The sequence below is a fragment of the Gopherus evgoodei genome, chromosome 7, assembly GCF_007399415.2.
Source record: "Gopherus evgoodei ecotype Sinaloan lineage chromosome 7, rGopEvg1_v1.p, whole genome shotgun sequence".
Taxonomy (NCBI): Eukaryota; Metazoa; Chordata; order Testudines; family Testudinidae; genus Gopherus; species Gopherus evgoodei.
The window spans coordinates 85,913,884-85,928,438 of record NC_044328.1 but is presented as its reverse complement, the minus strand read 5'-3'; the positions used below and the strand labels follow the sequence as shown (position 1 = coordinate 85,928,438).

General features: G+C 44.5%; 1 protein-coding gene across 1 annotated transcript; it reads right to left on the bottom strand.

Moving 5' to 3' along the window:
• Positions 1-1,316: 1,316 nt before the first annotated feature.
• On the bottom strand, positions 1,317-10,568 carry DUSP7 (dual specificity phosphatase 7). The gene is made up of 3 exons (XM_030570045.1): positions 9,744-10,568; positions 6,287-6,715; positions 1,317-3,703 (listed from the first exon to the last, which is right to left on the bottom strand). The coding sequence occupies exons 1-3, from the start codon at positions 10,156-10,158 to the stop codon at positions 3,396-3,398; spliced, it is 1,152 nt and encodes a 383-aa protein (XP_030425905.1). The 5' UTR covers positions 10,159-10,568; the 3' UTR covers positions 1,317-3,395.
• Between the last annotated feature and the right edge of the window lie 3,987 nt (positions 10,569-14,555).

Here is a 14,555-nt window from a genome sequence, read left to right as displayed (position 1 = left end):
GCTTTCATTCGCAGTTCTGTGGGGAAACGTTCAACTTTTCAACTAAATAAAAACCACATGAACACTTTGTAGGTGTTAAAGCCATTTGAACAACAAAATAATCTAGTTTGGCGTAAATGAATGAGTGGTGACCTTCAAGTTCCCAAAAGTTTGTTTCCAAATTTAACCATTCCCAGGCTTAGTGATTACTTGTCAGGTATTTTGCTTACCCTTTGCAATTCCATTTAAGGAGGCACAAGATTCTTGGTGCCTCTTATAGGACTGGAGTTTGGTATTTAAAAATAAAGAGATCTAAAAGACCATATTTCCAAGCCCCTGGAGAGAGGTCGATTCCTTTACCTCCACCCAAAGCTACTTTCTAGCCAAACTTTTTGAATGAGTTCAAGGTGGGTACCTGCCTGTAATGAAATCCAGGTCTTTCTGCTAATAAAGAGACAAAGACCAGGTGTTAAGGCATTCAATGGAGAGGTGGCTAGAATGGGAAATAAAATAGGCTCCTTGCTATGCATTTTGTCTTCATTTGGACTACAGATCAAACAGATACTGTGATGTCTTTCTGTCCCTCTAGGTATACAGATGCTATCAGGCCATTGAGTCAGAGTAAAGACCCATCTATCACTTCCTTTTTGAAATACAACTACCCCTGCATTAGGCATAGCCCAAGTCACAAATCTGAATCATGCACCAAAGTTTAGACTCTTGTAACAGGTAGTTATGTACCAGACCTAAAGCTCTGCCCTCACAGTTGGGCTGTAACTAAGACATACACATGGTGATTTCGAGCTCCCCTCTCCTCAACTCCTGATTTCACATAACATTCAACATGCCAAATGAAGTAGCAAGGAGACCATGGCCTTGATCCCGAAAAATGCAGAGCACCTACAATTCCAGCTGACTCAGGCCCTAAGTTACTTTCCACTGAAATGAAAGCAGCCCCTTTACATCCACTATAGAGGTTATTGGCAAGGGCCAGGTGTCTCCCTAAGGCACATGTGCCTTATGAACAAAGGGCTTTTTTGGATGGCAGTTGGAAGGGGGTCAAAACCAGCACCCATCATCTCATGCTGTTCTTTGTTCTCTGGTATATTCAGTCCCCATTCTCCCCACCAGCACCCCCATTACTGCAAGATCTCAAAAATTACACTGTGCACGAAACCAAACACCACACTTGAACACAACCCAGAAAGTGCTGTTCATGGGTCACAGGAAGACACAAAATGGGCCATAAAAAGGGATGAGAACAGCTCAGCCTTATACAGACAGGTTTCGCTAGACAGGTTTCGCTGACTAGTCAAGCACTGGACACAGAAACATGGTTTAAAGAAAAAATAATATTTATTTGCAATATAAACAGAAGTCCCAATATTGGTTCAGTATATATATAGGGTCATTAATTTACCTTCATAACTCAAAGCAAAAACCATCCCTCGCTAACAAGCTCTCATTTGTATTAATCAGAGGATGTATCTTTTTCCTTTAAAGAAGACAGATCATTTACAGCACAGGAAGCCTTTCTAAGCCAGCTTAGCTGTAATGCAATACAGATGCACTGTTTAAAAGAATCCCTGGGGAAAAAAAAAAAAAAAGTTCCTCCATGAGGTAAAATGCAAGTAGGATATTTTCAATTTGCTCGCTCACTCTCAGCCATACTTACGTCCATTCTCCCTTCCCTGATGACCCTCAAACCCAACATTGTTACAAAACAAAACAGAAGACAATCAACCAACCAAAAAAACAAAACATTCCAACATTCTGGTAACATCTTTAACAAAAAAAAAAAAAAGTCATTATGTGACAGCGTTGAACATTCCTCCATATGGAGGGTTTTATTTTTCTCTTTCTTTTTTTTTTTTTTTTTTGAAAAAAAGAGAATACAAAAACCTGGATATTTAGAAAAAAATTCCGTGGCTTTCTCTTTTTTGTTTTGCGTTAGTTACATGAGAGTTCCAGTGGATAAGGAGGTGGAGAGAAGGGAAGGACTACATTGCAGCCAATAAAAGAAACCTCCAGATCCATTCTGCCCTCCTCCCAGACATTAGTACCACTTCTTCAAAGTACGAGACCTTTGCCAAAGGTTAGCCAAAAACATTAACAAGTCTTCTTGTTCTAGAAGGCACAGCAAAAAGTTACTCAAAAAAAAGGAAACCCATCAGAACCTCCGTTGAACGCTCTTAGAGTCTCGGAATTTGCCAGTTTTTACAACGTTCTGGTCATTATTTCCCACATTTTCACTCCCTTTCCATGGTTTGTGCATGACTCTGCAGCAGCGTCATGCTGCAAAAACTTTGCTCCAGTCTTTTGGAGTACCAGTAGCACTCGATTCCCACCCCTGCACACATAAGAATTAAGTGTGCCAGATAAGTGCCAACATCACAAGTACTTTCTTTACTTCAGAAGCTGGAATGATTTCAGGCCAGTTGGGTTGACACCAATCATCATTCGACCGACAGCAGAGAACGAGTGCTAGCCTCAGACATGCTTCTACCAACTCTGGAGACCACACCAGGTTTACCTCTGGCAACCGCAGACAGCGTTTTTTGGTGGTGGGAGAGCGGGGGTGGTATTTAAAAAAAAGCTTGCAGCTTAGTCACCTTTGTTGATTCAGTGCAGTTTGTGATTGTGAGTGTGGAAGTGGCAGACAGGTTAAGACCAACTGGCCTTCACAAACAACAAAGCTTCCTACCAGATGCTAGCAACAACAGCAGCATGTGTCTCTCTCGGGGTGTACCCGGTAATACGCCAGGATGTCTCAAGGCTTCACAAAGTGTGCAAAATGCATTTGGTCAATATAAACATTTGATCAAAAAAAAAAAAAAAGAAAGAAAAAGGAAGAAAGATCAAATGAGAACAGAATAAAATACTGGTTTTGCAACCTCGTCTGTACAAACAGTTAGGAACTTACATATTTAAAATGAGTTGGAGCCCAAGACTCAGAGAGTAAGATTACCTTTTTTTTAAAAAAAAAGGTAAACATGGATTTTAAAAGAGTCTTGGGCCAAAATCTTTTGTTCAAGGTCGCCAAGTGCGTAAGTCTCCTCTACTTTCCACAACAACCTACCAGGTAAGTAGCTTTGCGTATATTTGTGTGAGTGTGTGCAGTTCACCAGTCTCAACACACCCAGGAAAGCAGTTATTGCCGGTAACAGCTGCGCTCAGAACGCCACGAGATCCCCCATATTAAATAACCCCTGTAAAGAGACTACTCTTTGATCCATTTTGATTAGCATCAGGATACTAATAAATGGCCTTAGCCTTTTTAAAGCAGCGATCAGACACCCCTACTTGGAGAAACTAGTTCTTTCAAGGCTGCCTGGCAAGATACATACTTTTTTAATATTTGAAATGCTCAACAGAAGCTATTCAAGGCTCGAGTTCCCAACCAAACAACATCCCCTTCATGTGGACTCCAAGGTGTTCAGCTGGAACAGGTTGTGATTGGTGGGTGTGGTGAAGTACAGTTGCTCATTGGGGGAGCGGTTATCACATGGGCTGTTAAGCCCCAGAGTCCTCTCAAAGTCCAGGAGCTGGCCCATGAAGTTAAAGTTCGGGGAGATATTTGACTTTTTCCTTTTCACAAAGTCATAGGCGTCATTCAGGGACAAGTTCATTTTTTGCATCAAGTAGGCAACGGTTACTGTTACAGACCTGCTGATGCCGGCTAGGCAGTGAACCAGGATACCACATTTCTTGGTACGGGCCTCATCTGAAACAAAGAGGGGGAAAAAGAAGGATACATTTAGAGTTCTGTAGCAAAAATGCACTGGAGCAGAGCTAGATGGCAGCTTCAGCCTTTTAGAACCAGGTCATTACCAGCAATGGATCCACTGCTCCAACAGTTCAGAGGGATACTACATAATTTAACTCTGCATATTTTCCTCTTCAAAAATCAGGCACCCTGATAATATACCCTAGCGATGCAATCAGTCATACTTAGCACTTCAGCTTCCCCATGCTTAACAAAGATTAATTAATTAAAGCTTACAACACCTCTGTGAGGTTAGTATTATTGCTTTCTATTTCATAAAGGGAGAAACCAGTGCGATTAAGTCACTTGCCCAAGGCCAGAAAGAGGCAGTGTCAGAGTTGAAATTCCAACTCCAGAGTTCCTGGCACTCAGACCTGCACCACATCCTTCTCACAATTCATATTAATCAATCAGTGCTAAGATGGGGTTGTGAAGTCTAACCAGTCTTGTGACCAGACATGACATCAAAAAAAAGACAAAAAAAAAACCCCACCTCAGTTTTGCTGTTTTTTTTTAAGATTATTTTCCGAGTACTGTACAGTGGAAACTGATTCAAGTGAACTCTAAGATAGAGGAACTTAATTATTGTGATGTTGTTCTTTAAGTGTGGCGACTGGGGAAACAGACTTTCCTATAGCAAGATCTGTGCTAGAGTGAATCCATCAAGATACATGGTGGCAGAGGGAAAAGGAACGATAGCAGTTTTACTACAAACTATTTCTCTCAGCAACTGCTGCCACTGCTTGAAGAACAGAGATTTATTGTCCCTTTCTCAGAGCCTGAACAGCATGAACTGGCATCAGAGTGTTGAGAGAGAGGAATGCCGCTGAAAACACTGCATACGTAAATATATACTGCAAAGTTTACTTCTGCGCAGAACAATTTTTCAAACCAGTCATTTGCCATAGAGCTTGGCTTTGAAGAATAAAGGTTCTATGAGAAAGGAACCTCTAATCCTGCTCTACTCAAAGCCAGAGCTTAAAAAATAAAAAAGTACTCCAACACTACAGACTGAGGGATGGGCAGAGAGGAGGATACAAAAATTAAAAACAAGACTCAGGTTTGACTTCCTAGTTCCCATTACTGTGTGAGGAACTCCAAGACAAAAAGGACACTAACTCTTCAGATTGCATTGCTGCTCCTGCAATTTCAGAATTTCGCTGAAGTGTGTGTGTGTGTGTGTGTGTGTGTGTGTGTGCATGTGTGTGTCTTTCATCTGAGCAAAGCCCCATTTCTAAGTTTTGGTTTTATAGTAAGCAGGTGAGGTAATCCTCCATTTCCTGACATTAAAGACAAAGCACAAGTTTGGTGTTCACAGAAACATGAATTGACTGTAGCAGACAGAACCCAAATGCCACAGCTCATCAGGAATCCAATGCATCCACCAAGGAAGGTGAAACAGCATCCTCACACCTTGCTAAACCCTTGGACTTTTGAGCTGAACTGTGCTATTAGAGAGTGGGAGAAAAAAAAATAGCAATGACAACTTATTTCTCCAATATAGTTGCAAAGCAGTCAAGGTCCTAACATGGTATTGTTCCATTTAAGGACTCACAGTCAACATAGAAGCACCTAGGCCCCTTACAAAGCCTAAGGTATGAAGGCAAGGGGATCATTTCATTTCCTAGAGATATCAAAGCTTTTTAATAGTTAAATGAGGACAGCTGCTTGTGCCATTCAATCCTAATAAAAATCTAGTGTTAGAAGGCCAATGACTACCATCACTGAACAGTTGACATGCACACTGGAAGCACATATTTTATTCAGCCTGACTGTCATCTACCACAGAACAAAAAGCACTTCTGGATGTTAAAGCTATCCTGGGAAAGGATCTGTCCTGCAAGGACCTTTAACAAAAGTGTCTTAGGACTTGTTCTCACAGGGAAATTTACCAGTATAAACTATATCAGTATGATTGTATTGCTTTATTGTGTGTTATAACTCCCTGTGTTATACTAGAATACCAGTATAAGTATAACGGGATAATTACAGCAGTATATTTCCCCCATGTAAACAAGTCCTCTGATTTACCTCTGTAAGGATTAAGGCTCTCCCTACAGGTATGGAGATCAGGCAACTGCAGACATCAGTCAAACCACAGCATTTCTTCTCAGTCCTCGTTTCCCAAAATAAGAAGGTACCGTGCGCCCCTAATTCTCCACTGCCTCATATAGTCATTTTACACAGATGTGAATACCTATATAAGGTGGGAGGCAGCGGAGAATCAGACCCCATAGTGGAGACTCTTAAAAGTAATCAATTGTGGGGAACCCAACTTCAGATACCTTAAAAGAGACTGGTTTGGTCAGCACCAATACTGAAGATGAGGCACTTTCAAAAAGTACCTCAGATTGGACACTGAAAAGCAATTGATTTTGGGTGCCTCAATCTTGGCACGTGACTAACATCTGATCTGAGAATTGTACAACTTTTACATCCATGTACAGACAAGTAGCGACTGCTACAGCACGTAGCTTGCTGCATTCTCAAGTTGCGATTGCTAAAGGAATGTTCTGCCAACAGCAGAATTCCAACACCTACCAATGAAAGCGATGGCCTCAGGAAAGAACTGAGAGAGATTCTGGCTCCAGTGATCCGAGATGGGAATCTGTTTGTATTTAAACTCTCCGTTGTGCTCGAACATGTTTGGCAGGTTGGGAGTCACATTCAGGATGTACTTGATGCCGTATTTGCCCAAAATATCTAAGTTGGTAGAATCTTTGGCACAACCCAGATACAGGTAAGGTAGGATCTGGACAGGGAAGGCAGGCTGGTTGTTAGGGATTGGGCTCCCATCCGACTCTGTGGCACTGCTTGGCTCCCTGTCAGACTCGCCGTCAGAGCAATCGGAGTTAATCCTTAGTCCTCCAAGGCCAAGGACAGATGCAGGAGGAGAGTTGCTGGGTGAGGAGCTATCAAGGTTGGTCTCACAATGCTCAGAGTATTCGGTCTGAAATTTGTTAAAGCCACCTGGGGAAAAAAAGGCATGTTCCTATTTAAAATGAGAGATTCTTGCATCAGTGAGTGAGAGTTAAACTAAGTAAAACACAATTTACTTTGGTCTTTGTTTCTCCCTAGCAAAAAGGCAGTGTAAATTCAGATCCCTGAAATGCAGAGTATGGGCCCGATTATGCTAACTTTACTCCTCTAGAGTAGCACTTTACCTAGCAAACAGTCCCACTGAAGTAAACGTAGTACAGAACATGAGTATGGGTAGCAGAATTACTAAGTAGGGGCTCAATCCACCTCCCATTTAAAAATCAATGGCAGGAGATTCATTGAACCTGAGCTGGCTTTCACCGGAGTCAAAGCTGGTAAATTTTAGTTTTCTAATAATTTAATACCTTTAGGTTTGTGGAGATGTAAATCTAAGTCTTTTTCCATTTGAGATGGCTCAAACAAGAGCTATGTGCTATTTAACATGTAAGTAAGCCACAAAAGCCAGTCAAACAATTCAAACCCCAGCTACAAAAATTTTCACTTTAAAAACAGTTAAAATGACATGGGTTTTGCACAGTAGATTGATTCCAACCTCTAAGCTGTACGGGACAGACACTTTGCATTGGATCATTTGTTACAGAATTTTTTAAAATAAAAGAATCATTTTATATAAAAATACAAACATGAGACTGAGAGGATCCAAAATGCCAATTTCTCAGCACCATTTCCTCTTCAGTGCCTCGGCTTAAGAAGGGACGGAAAGTCGGGGGGGGGGGGGCAAAGAGAATCTACCTTCTTTTTAAGCTATATTAAACAGGAGTTTCGAGTCATTCTCCAAAGCAGACAATGGATGTCATTAGAAAGCCTCCTGGAAATTTTGTTAGTGGGTTTGGTGGTTGTGAGTGGATCATTGAGTAGAACAGACAGCTCCTGCCACATCCATTCATGAAAACAGGACTTTCTTCCCCTCCTCCTCCTCCCCCAATAGGGAAAGACAACACGGAGAAGCCATCTTGGAATTTTAATTGAAAACATTTCCCACCAAGGCCCCAGGAAAAAAAGAGAGCAAGAGAAATCTAACTCCTCCCCTCCCCATTAAAGATGGCTTAAAAGTAACTTCAAAGCTGTTCCTTCCTCCTTATGGGAGAGAACAGTTAAAAAAGCAAGTGACAGAGCTAATCAGATAACACTAAAGAGAGATGGGGGTAGGGGGAGGGATTTCGTCAGGAAGGGGAAGAGATCAGATCCACAATCAGATCAAGAGCCATGACTGGAACATATCGGCAGGCAGGTTCCTTTATTTCAGTTAGGAGTGGACCTAAATGCTAGAAAGAAGGAAATGCTCTATCCACAGATAATCCATTTCCCCACCCCTCCCATGCACTCCAAAGAGCCTGATCATCTCCTCCCTCCCCCACAGATCACTTGGCTCTTCTACAGGAAAAAAAAGTGTGTTTTTAAATGGTTCAAAGTGGCAATTTTGCTTTTGCTTCACCTACCATTTCTGCCTCAACCCTGCCGCCTAGCGACCGCAATGGGATGTGCTTTGGGAGAGAGGGTGTCTAACCAGGCCAGTGTTTTGGGGGGTGCCTTTGAGACATTTTGAGGAGGAAAGAAAATAAATCAAGATCTTAAGTATGAAGCTACAAGGAGTTGCGTTTTCATTCAGAGAATGAAAGCCAGGCACCCTCTCACTCCTACAGAGTGAATCCAGGGGTGCAAACCTAGTACTCTGAGATATCTCTGGGTGTACATCAATGGAGTGCATGTCTCAGAGGCAAAGGGGGAAGGAATCAGTACAAGAAACATCCCCTCTTCCACAGAGGTTACTGGATCTAGGGAGCCAAGAGCTGTTTTGATTGAAAACGAAGCTCTGACCACTTTAACTTTGTTTTGTGTTGATTTTTTTTTTCAGAAACACAATTAAGCTTTAGTCTATGGGGAAGAGAGTCAGATCTTCTTCTGGGTAAATGTCAATAAAGGGGCCCTGCCACTCCAGAATACCGGAAGCAGGCCTTTAAAAATACTCTAGGGGCAAACCGTGTGTCCCCAAATGGTTCCTACAGCCAGTCAGCAGCACACATGAGAGCTGGGGTTATTGTTTTCATGCCCAGGGTATCCTGCTTCCGCCCTTCTTCTCTGCTGGATAATAAAGTTCTGCTTTAGTGCGGTGAGTTTGGGGGGCTGCTCTAATTACTGCAGGTCAGTTCAGGATATAGGAGACTGCACATGATCGGTGCCAATCTCAATTTTCCTTTGAGAGATAAAAGAAGAAGAAAGATGCTTCTATCTCCCTCCAGTAGGAATCAGATGTGGACTAAAGAAACGGATGAGGGGCGAATCCTTAAGGATAGGGAAAGGAAAGGAATCTGCTAGGTTTTTACTGTCACCCTGCCCTGCTCTCTGGAGGGAGAGAGGGGAATCCCTCTGTTCTCTTACAGCCTCTGGATTGGAAGAAGGGGAGGGGTAAATTTGCTTCCCAGATGAGTTGCAAAGGAGGTGGTGGTAGCTCCCCGCTTCCAAGACACAATTACAAAACTCGGGGAGATTTGGCCAACCTCTCCACTCTCCCAGCACATGGAACCATTTTGTAAAAAGATTAGCAAGGGAGAAAATTACCCAGGCAAAAGTAAGTAAGAGAGAGAGAGAGAGAGAGAGTAATCACATCCTACCCCGGCTTCCCACTCCACAGACAGGAGATTAAAAAAGATAATCCTCGCGGGGGGCTCTTCCCCCCCAAAAAAAGTCTTGATTTCTCCTCAGAGAAGAGTCAGAGCCAATCGAGGGCATATGGGGGAGGGGAGACAAGACGGAAAAAGAAAATCCTGAAATAGGAAATCTGTCCGGGGGGGGGGGGGGGTGTACAAACTGCAAAGCACTTGGGGTGCTGGACAGAGTCTGGGGGGGGGGGGCAAAGGAAACATCAGTGATCACAGCTGGAGCGGGAGCTCTGAGGTCCGAGGCAGATCGGGGGCTGGCGAGCTTAGGGAGGGCGAGCTGCGAGCCCCTTTTCCGGAAGGGAGGGGGACTGGGAGAGGGACTGATGCGCCCGTGTTACCTTTCAGGTAATACGCCTTGCACCCATCGTCCCGCAGCTTTTGCAGCAGCAGCCCCAGGACGGAGCTGGGGGCGCCGTTGTCCTGCTGCCACTCGGCCGTGGCCTCATCATAGAGCAGCACGGTGTCCGCCTTGCAGCGCTTGGCGAAGCGCTCCTTGTCCTCATGGTTGGGGATGATGGAGCGGATGGGCAGGTTGCCCTTCTTGAGGCGGCGCAGCATGAGGCCCGGGATGGCCAGGTTAATGGCCGTCTCGATGTGCGAGGACTCGAAGAGCTCGTGGGGGCGGCAGTCGAGCAGCAGCAGCGAGCTGCCCCCGCCGGACTCCAGCTCCTCCTGCAGCCACTCCACGCTCTTCCACGGCACCGCCGCCGCCATGGGAGCCCGGGGGGAGCTGCCCCACAGGTGATTTTTCATGAGGCTCGGAGGACGGGGGCGCCCCCCAGGTCTGAGGAAGGGAGCACACGGGCCGCCGCTGCCGCAAGGGAAAGGCCCCCTTCCCTCCCCCGGTCCACTCCCAGTGCACCACCGAGCCGCAGGCAGCGGGCGCCAGAGGGGCAGGCAGGGGAGGCGAGAGCGATCCCAGGGCTGCCAGACCCGCTCGCCTCCCTCCGGGGGAGCCTGCTCGAGCAGAGATGCCGCCTTCCACTTGCAGAAGCGGCGGGAGGGGGGCCGCCTTGCTCCTGCCCCCACCCCGGGAAGGTGGACGCTTGCTGCTGGCTGCAGGTTGCCCTCTGCCTCTGGCAGCCTGGCCGCTATCGCTCCAGCCCCAAAGACGCTACCGCCGCGGTCGATTCGCTTTCTATCCTCGCGGGCTGGCTCTGCTGCCTGACAGCCTCAATTAAAAAGGGGCTTCGCTATCGGAGCGGCGTGTCATGCTCCGGGAGGCGGGACCGGGGAAGGAGAGAGGCCAGCCTTAAAGGGGACGCGGGGCTCTCCCGCACTTCCAGGCGCACATCTACCCAGCTGCCAATGCCTGGGAAATCAATTGCAAGTGCAGCCTGCCCCCACCCTGAAGGGTCGGATCCTCCCGCATTCTGGAAAACACCCTCTTCCTCCCCCCTTACCACCATGGCAACCACATGGTTTTAAAAAAAATTTTAAACTAAGTAGAGCTGAGACAGCACAGCTAACCCACTGGTTATTTTAGGTGAGGCATTTCCACAGAGCTATACAATATTTCTGTGCCTGAGCCTAGAGCAACCAGTTGCCTGCATTCACTTCAGTGCAAACAAACTAGTACATGTCACAGGATGGAGACACGAGCTTATTGGACCCGCTTTCTCCCGTTGTTCATCAATGGGAAGGTGCTGGGGTAAGGGCACCACTCGATCCTGGAATAAAACAGCTACAGACCAGTGGATCCGCCGCAGGAAAAGTAATGGATCTTCATCAGAGGTTTTCATCCTTAAATAGGTACAGAAAAATAAACTGGCTTCTTTTACAAAGGACAGGAGGAAAGAAGGGGCACCTAATTCAGTTACTTTGGCTGACTTGAGTCTATATATCATCGTGTCTCTCACAAATACAGAATAGTGGAATCAGAAATAATCAAATAGATATACCTCTACCTCAATACAACGCTGTCCTTGTGGGGCCAAAAATCTTACCGCGTTATACTGAACTTGCTTTGATACCCCTGAGTGCGCAGCCCCGCCCCCTAAGTGCTGCTTTACCCCTTTATATTCCAATTCGTATTATATCGGTCCTATTATATTGGGGTAGAGGTGTATTAGATTGCTGCACATCACCAGTTCAGGCTCTTGTGCTTTCACTCTCTCTACTCTAATAATCAGCCTCTGTCATGATCCTTGCACATCACTGCACCTTTCTCATTCCCTTGCACTCTCTCTAAACTGCTTGGAGCTAGGGCTCTTCCAAAACCCAGTCTCCCTTGTTCTGTAAAACCCATCACAGAGTTTGTGCAGCTCCAAACTTCTCCCGAGCTAACAAGACACACGCAGGGGTAGCATACAGCACACACAAGTGATGCTCTGTAATATGACAGAGGGGAGTGAAGCAATCCCTGTTTCGTGGCAGGATAGAGCAGGTCTGATTTCCCTCTAGAAATTAGGTTTACACCAGTCTGACTTCAGTGGAGTCACTCCTGATTAACACCAGCAAGTGGAAAATCGGGTCCAGCCCCCTGCGATTGAGGGCTGGTATACCCCAGGCTGGGCGGTATGTAAGCCTGAACGTCCCAATGGTACATGCTTTCTGTGTTCAAGCTGCACAACTCAACAAGGGGCTGGCGGCCACTGGTCGGTTCAGCTTATCCTGGCAAAATGGACGCATTGCAACGTCCTCAAGGGGTTCGAAGCAGGAACCTCCTCGTGCATTATTGGTATTTGGATACAAAAATTAAACACACGGTCGACTCCACAGACAGACCGCTCCAACAGTGCTGAGACCACACAGCAACACGTCCCGGGCAATGAGCGTGTCTGGGGCTACTCACTTGCCCTTTAAACAGCTTTACAAGCTGAGCCTCTGATTGATGGGGCCGCTGTTCCACGTGACTTTCCCGCTTGAAAAAAAATGTCTCCCTCCTCCCTTCCCGTTTGTTCGCGGCGCCAATGAGACGCTCCAGTGGGCGGTGATGGAACGCGAGAGGCCCTATCCGAGGGAAGAGGGGCGGGGCGTTTGGAACCTAGTGTATCAGGTTGCTAATTGCAAAGCGCGGGAAGGGAGCTGGCTCAGAGGAAGTGAATGGAGACGCAGGTAGAGCTGTAGCTGAATGTCAGGAGGCGCGAACGCAGTGGCCAGGGCTGTGATGCAGTTCATCAAAGCAGCCGCAGGAGCCGTACCGGCGGCGTTGCTACAAAGGGGCTTGTCATTTTCGTCCATTGTGAACCCCCGTGCTCAAGGTTTAATACCCGTCCTTTTCAGGCTGAACATCCAGCACACACTAGTGGGAGGATTCGGACGCTGGTGCTAGCGAGGCTGCTGGAGAGACCTAGGCACTGCAGCTACTCCTGGCTGGGCACATTCATTGAGCTGAGAACACTGCCAAGCAAACACGATTTCTCCTTATTACATTGTGTTAATCACGGACTCGACGCTCCCCAAGCCACAAGAGTAAAGACAGATCCTGTCCCAAACAGCTTGGAATCCCCGCCCCTTTTAAAAAAATATAGGCCTGTCCCACTCTTGTACTCAGGCTAGTTTTTAAAAATTAATTGGTAAATTATTAAAGTGAACAATAAAGATTCAGCTGACTCTCTAAAGTAATTCTGTTTTTAGGTGCAAAGAGACTCAGCTATTCTAACTTTAAAAAAAACAGCATGAAGTGTAGTTACAAACTAAAACGTAACCCAGACTCATCTGAACTTATAAAACTTTTTTATTTAACTTGAAAATAAATGGGAATTTAGATGTGAATCCCTGTACATTTTTAGATTAGAAGGGTGTCTTGCTTTTCAGCATGCACTAGCATAAAAATGAGCCTTGCATACTGAAATATCGAACTTTCAAAATGTAAAAATAATTGGAAGAATTATCCTCTTTTGTGTCAATTTTTTTAATGGATGACTACTCTGTTCCCTCCAGCTTTCAGTGTTTGGTATAAAGTCTTCCAGATACCTATTAGACATTACAAGTCTCTCCTTTTCAACATGTAGGAGTATTTTAAAAAACAAACAGATTTTTCTGTTTTCATAGAGACCAGTTCTTCTCTCAGTCTATTTCCAAACTCCCATTGATTTCAATGAGAGTAGGACAGACCCTCTAAACCTTGAAAGGACATAATCTCTGTTGGCAGTAGCCTAATACTCTACATTTTTCTAGCAAATAATGTGAAAGATAGACTCTGACTCTGCAATGTGATCAATGCACACAGACCCTTGTGCTCAGGCAGAATCCCATCTAAGTCAATGAGGATCCATAGGAGGGTCATCTATGCAGAGGAGAGTAAAGGATCAGGGCCATATATGCAGGTTTGGAAGGATTCCATTTGTAGTCAGTAAATGGTGATTTCACTGGACTTACACATGATGACAAAAATATTCCCTATTGCTCATAATTGAAATGTACAGATCAGCAAATAAAAACGCAACTTGAGAATGTACTAAAGTTTGATTTAAGGATATTTACTTTCTATATTTTGATATGTAATGTTGACAATCTGTGTTTTAATGGTTATAAAGTTTTAATTTTTTGACTTTCAGTGTCTATTGACAATAAATAAATGTCTGAACCTCCCACAACTGTGAAAGTTTTAAATTGATAAAAAAAATGTATCAGCTTTAAAACAATCACATTTAGAAAAACCCCTATGTTTTGCCAAGCCTATATATCATAGAAAAATAATTGTTGTTTTAAAACACTGGACCTCATTCTCTATAAATGTTTAGATTTTAAAAGACACTCAGCTCATTTGTTTTAAGTTACATTTTTAAAATACACTTTTTATTCAAACTGGCAACAAACATCATGTTATCTTTGAAAAGATCTTGAAAGCACTCCAGATAAGGCTTTCCCAAAGTCAGGGCTTGTAACTGGAACTTTAGTTTAACCAGTGCCCTTGTGGTACAGTAGTCGCTTACATATGCTGGAGATTTACAGTTTTCTGAGGTGCCCATTTGTCATTGATACTTTGTTCAAGGCATGCATTGGGTTGCTTTTAAGGAGGATTGTCTTTTCTTTTTGATTTAAATAAATAAATAAAAACACCCTATCAAATGCTCTTTCCTCTTTGGCTGAGCTTTAAGAACTTGAGTCTTCACTCTGGTCCTGATTCAGCAAAGCACTTTAAACATGTATATAGTCCCACTGCAAAACTCATTAAGTGAGAAGAAGAGCTATACATATGATCT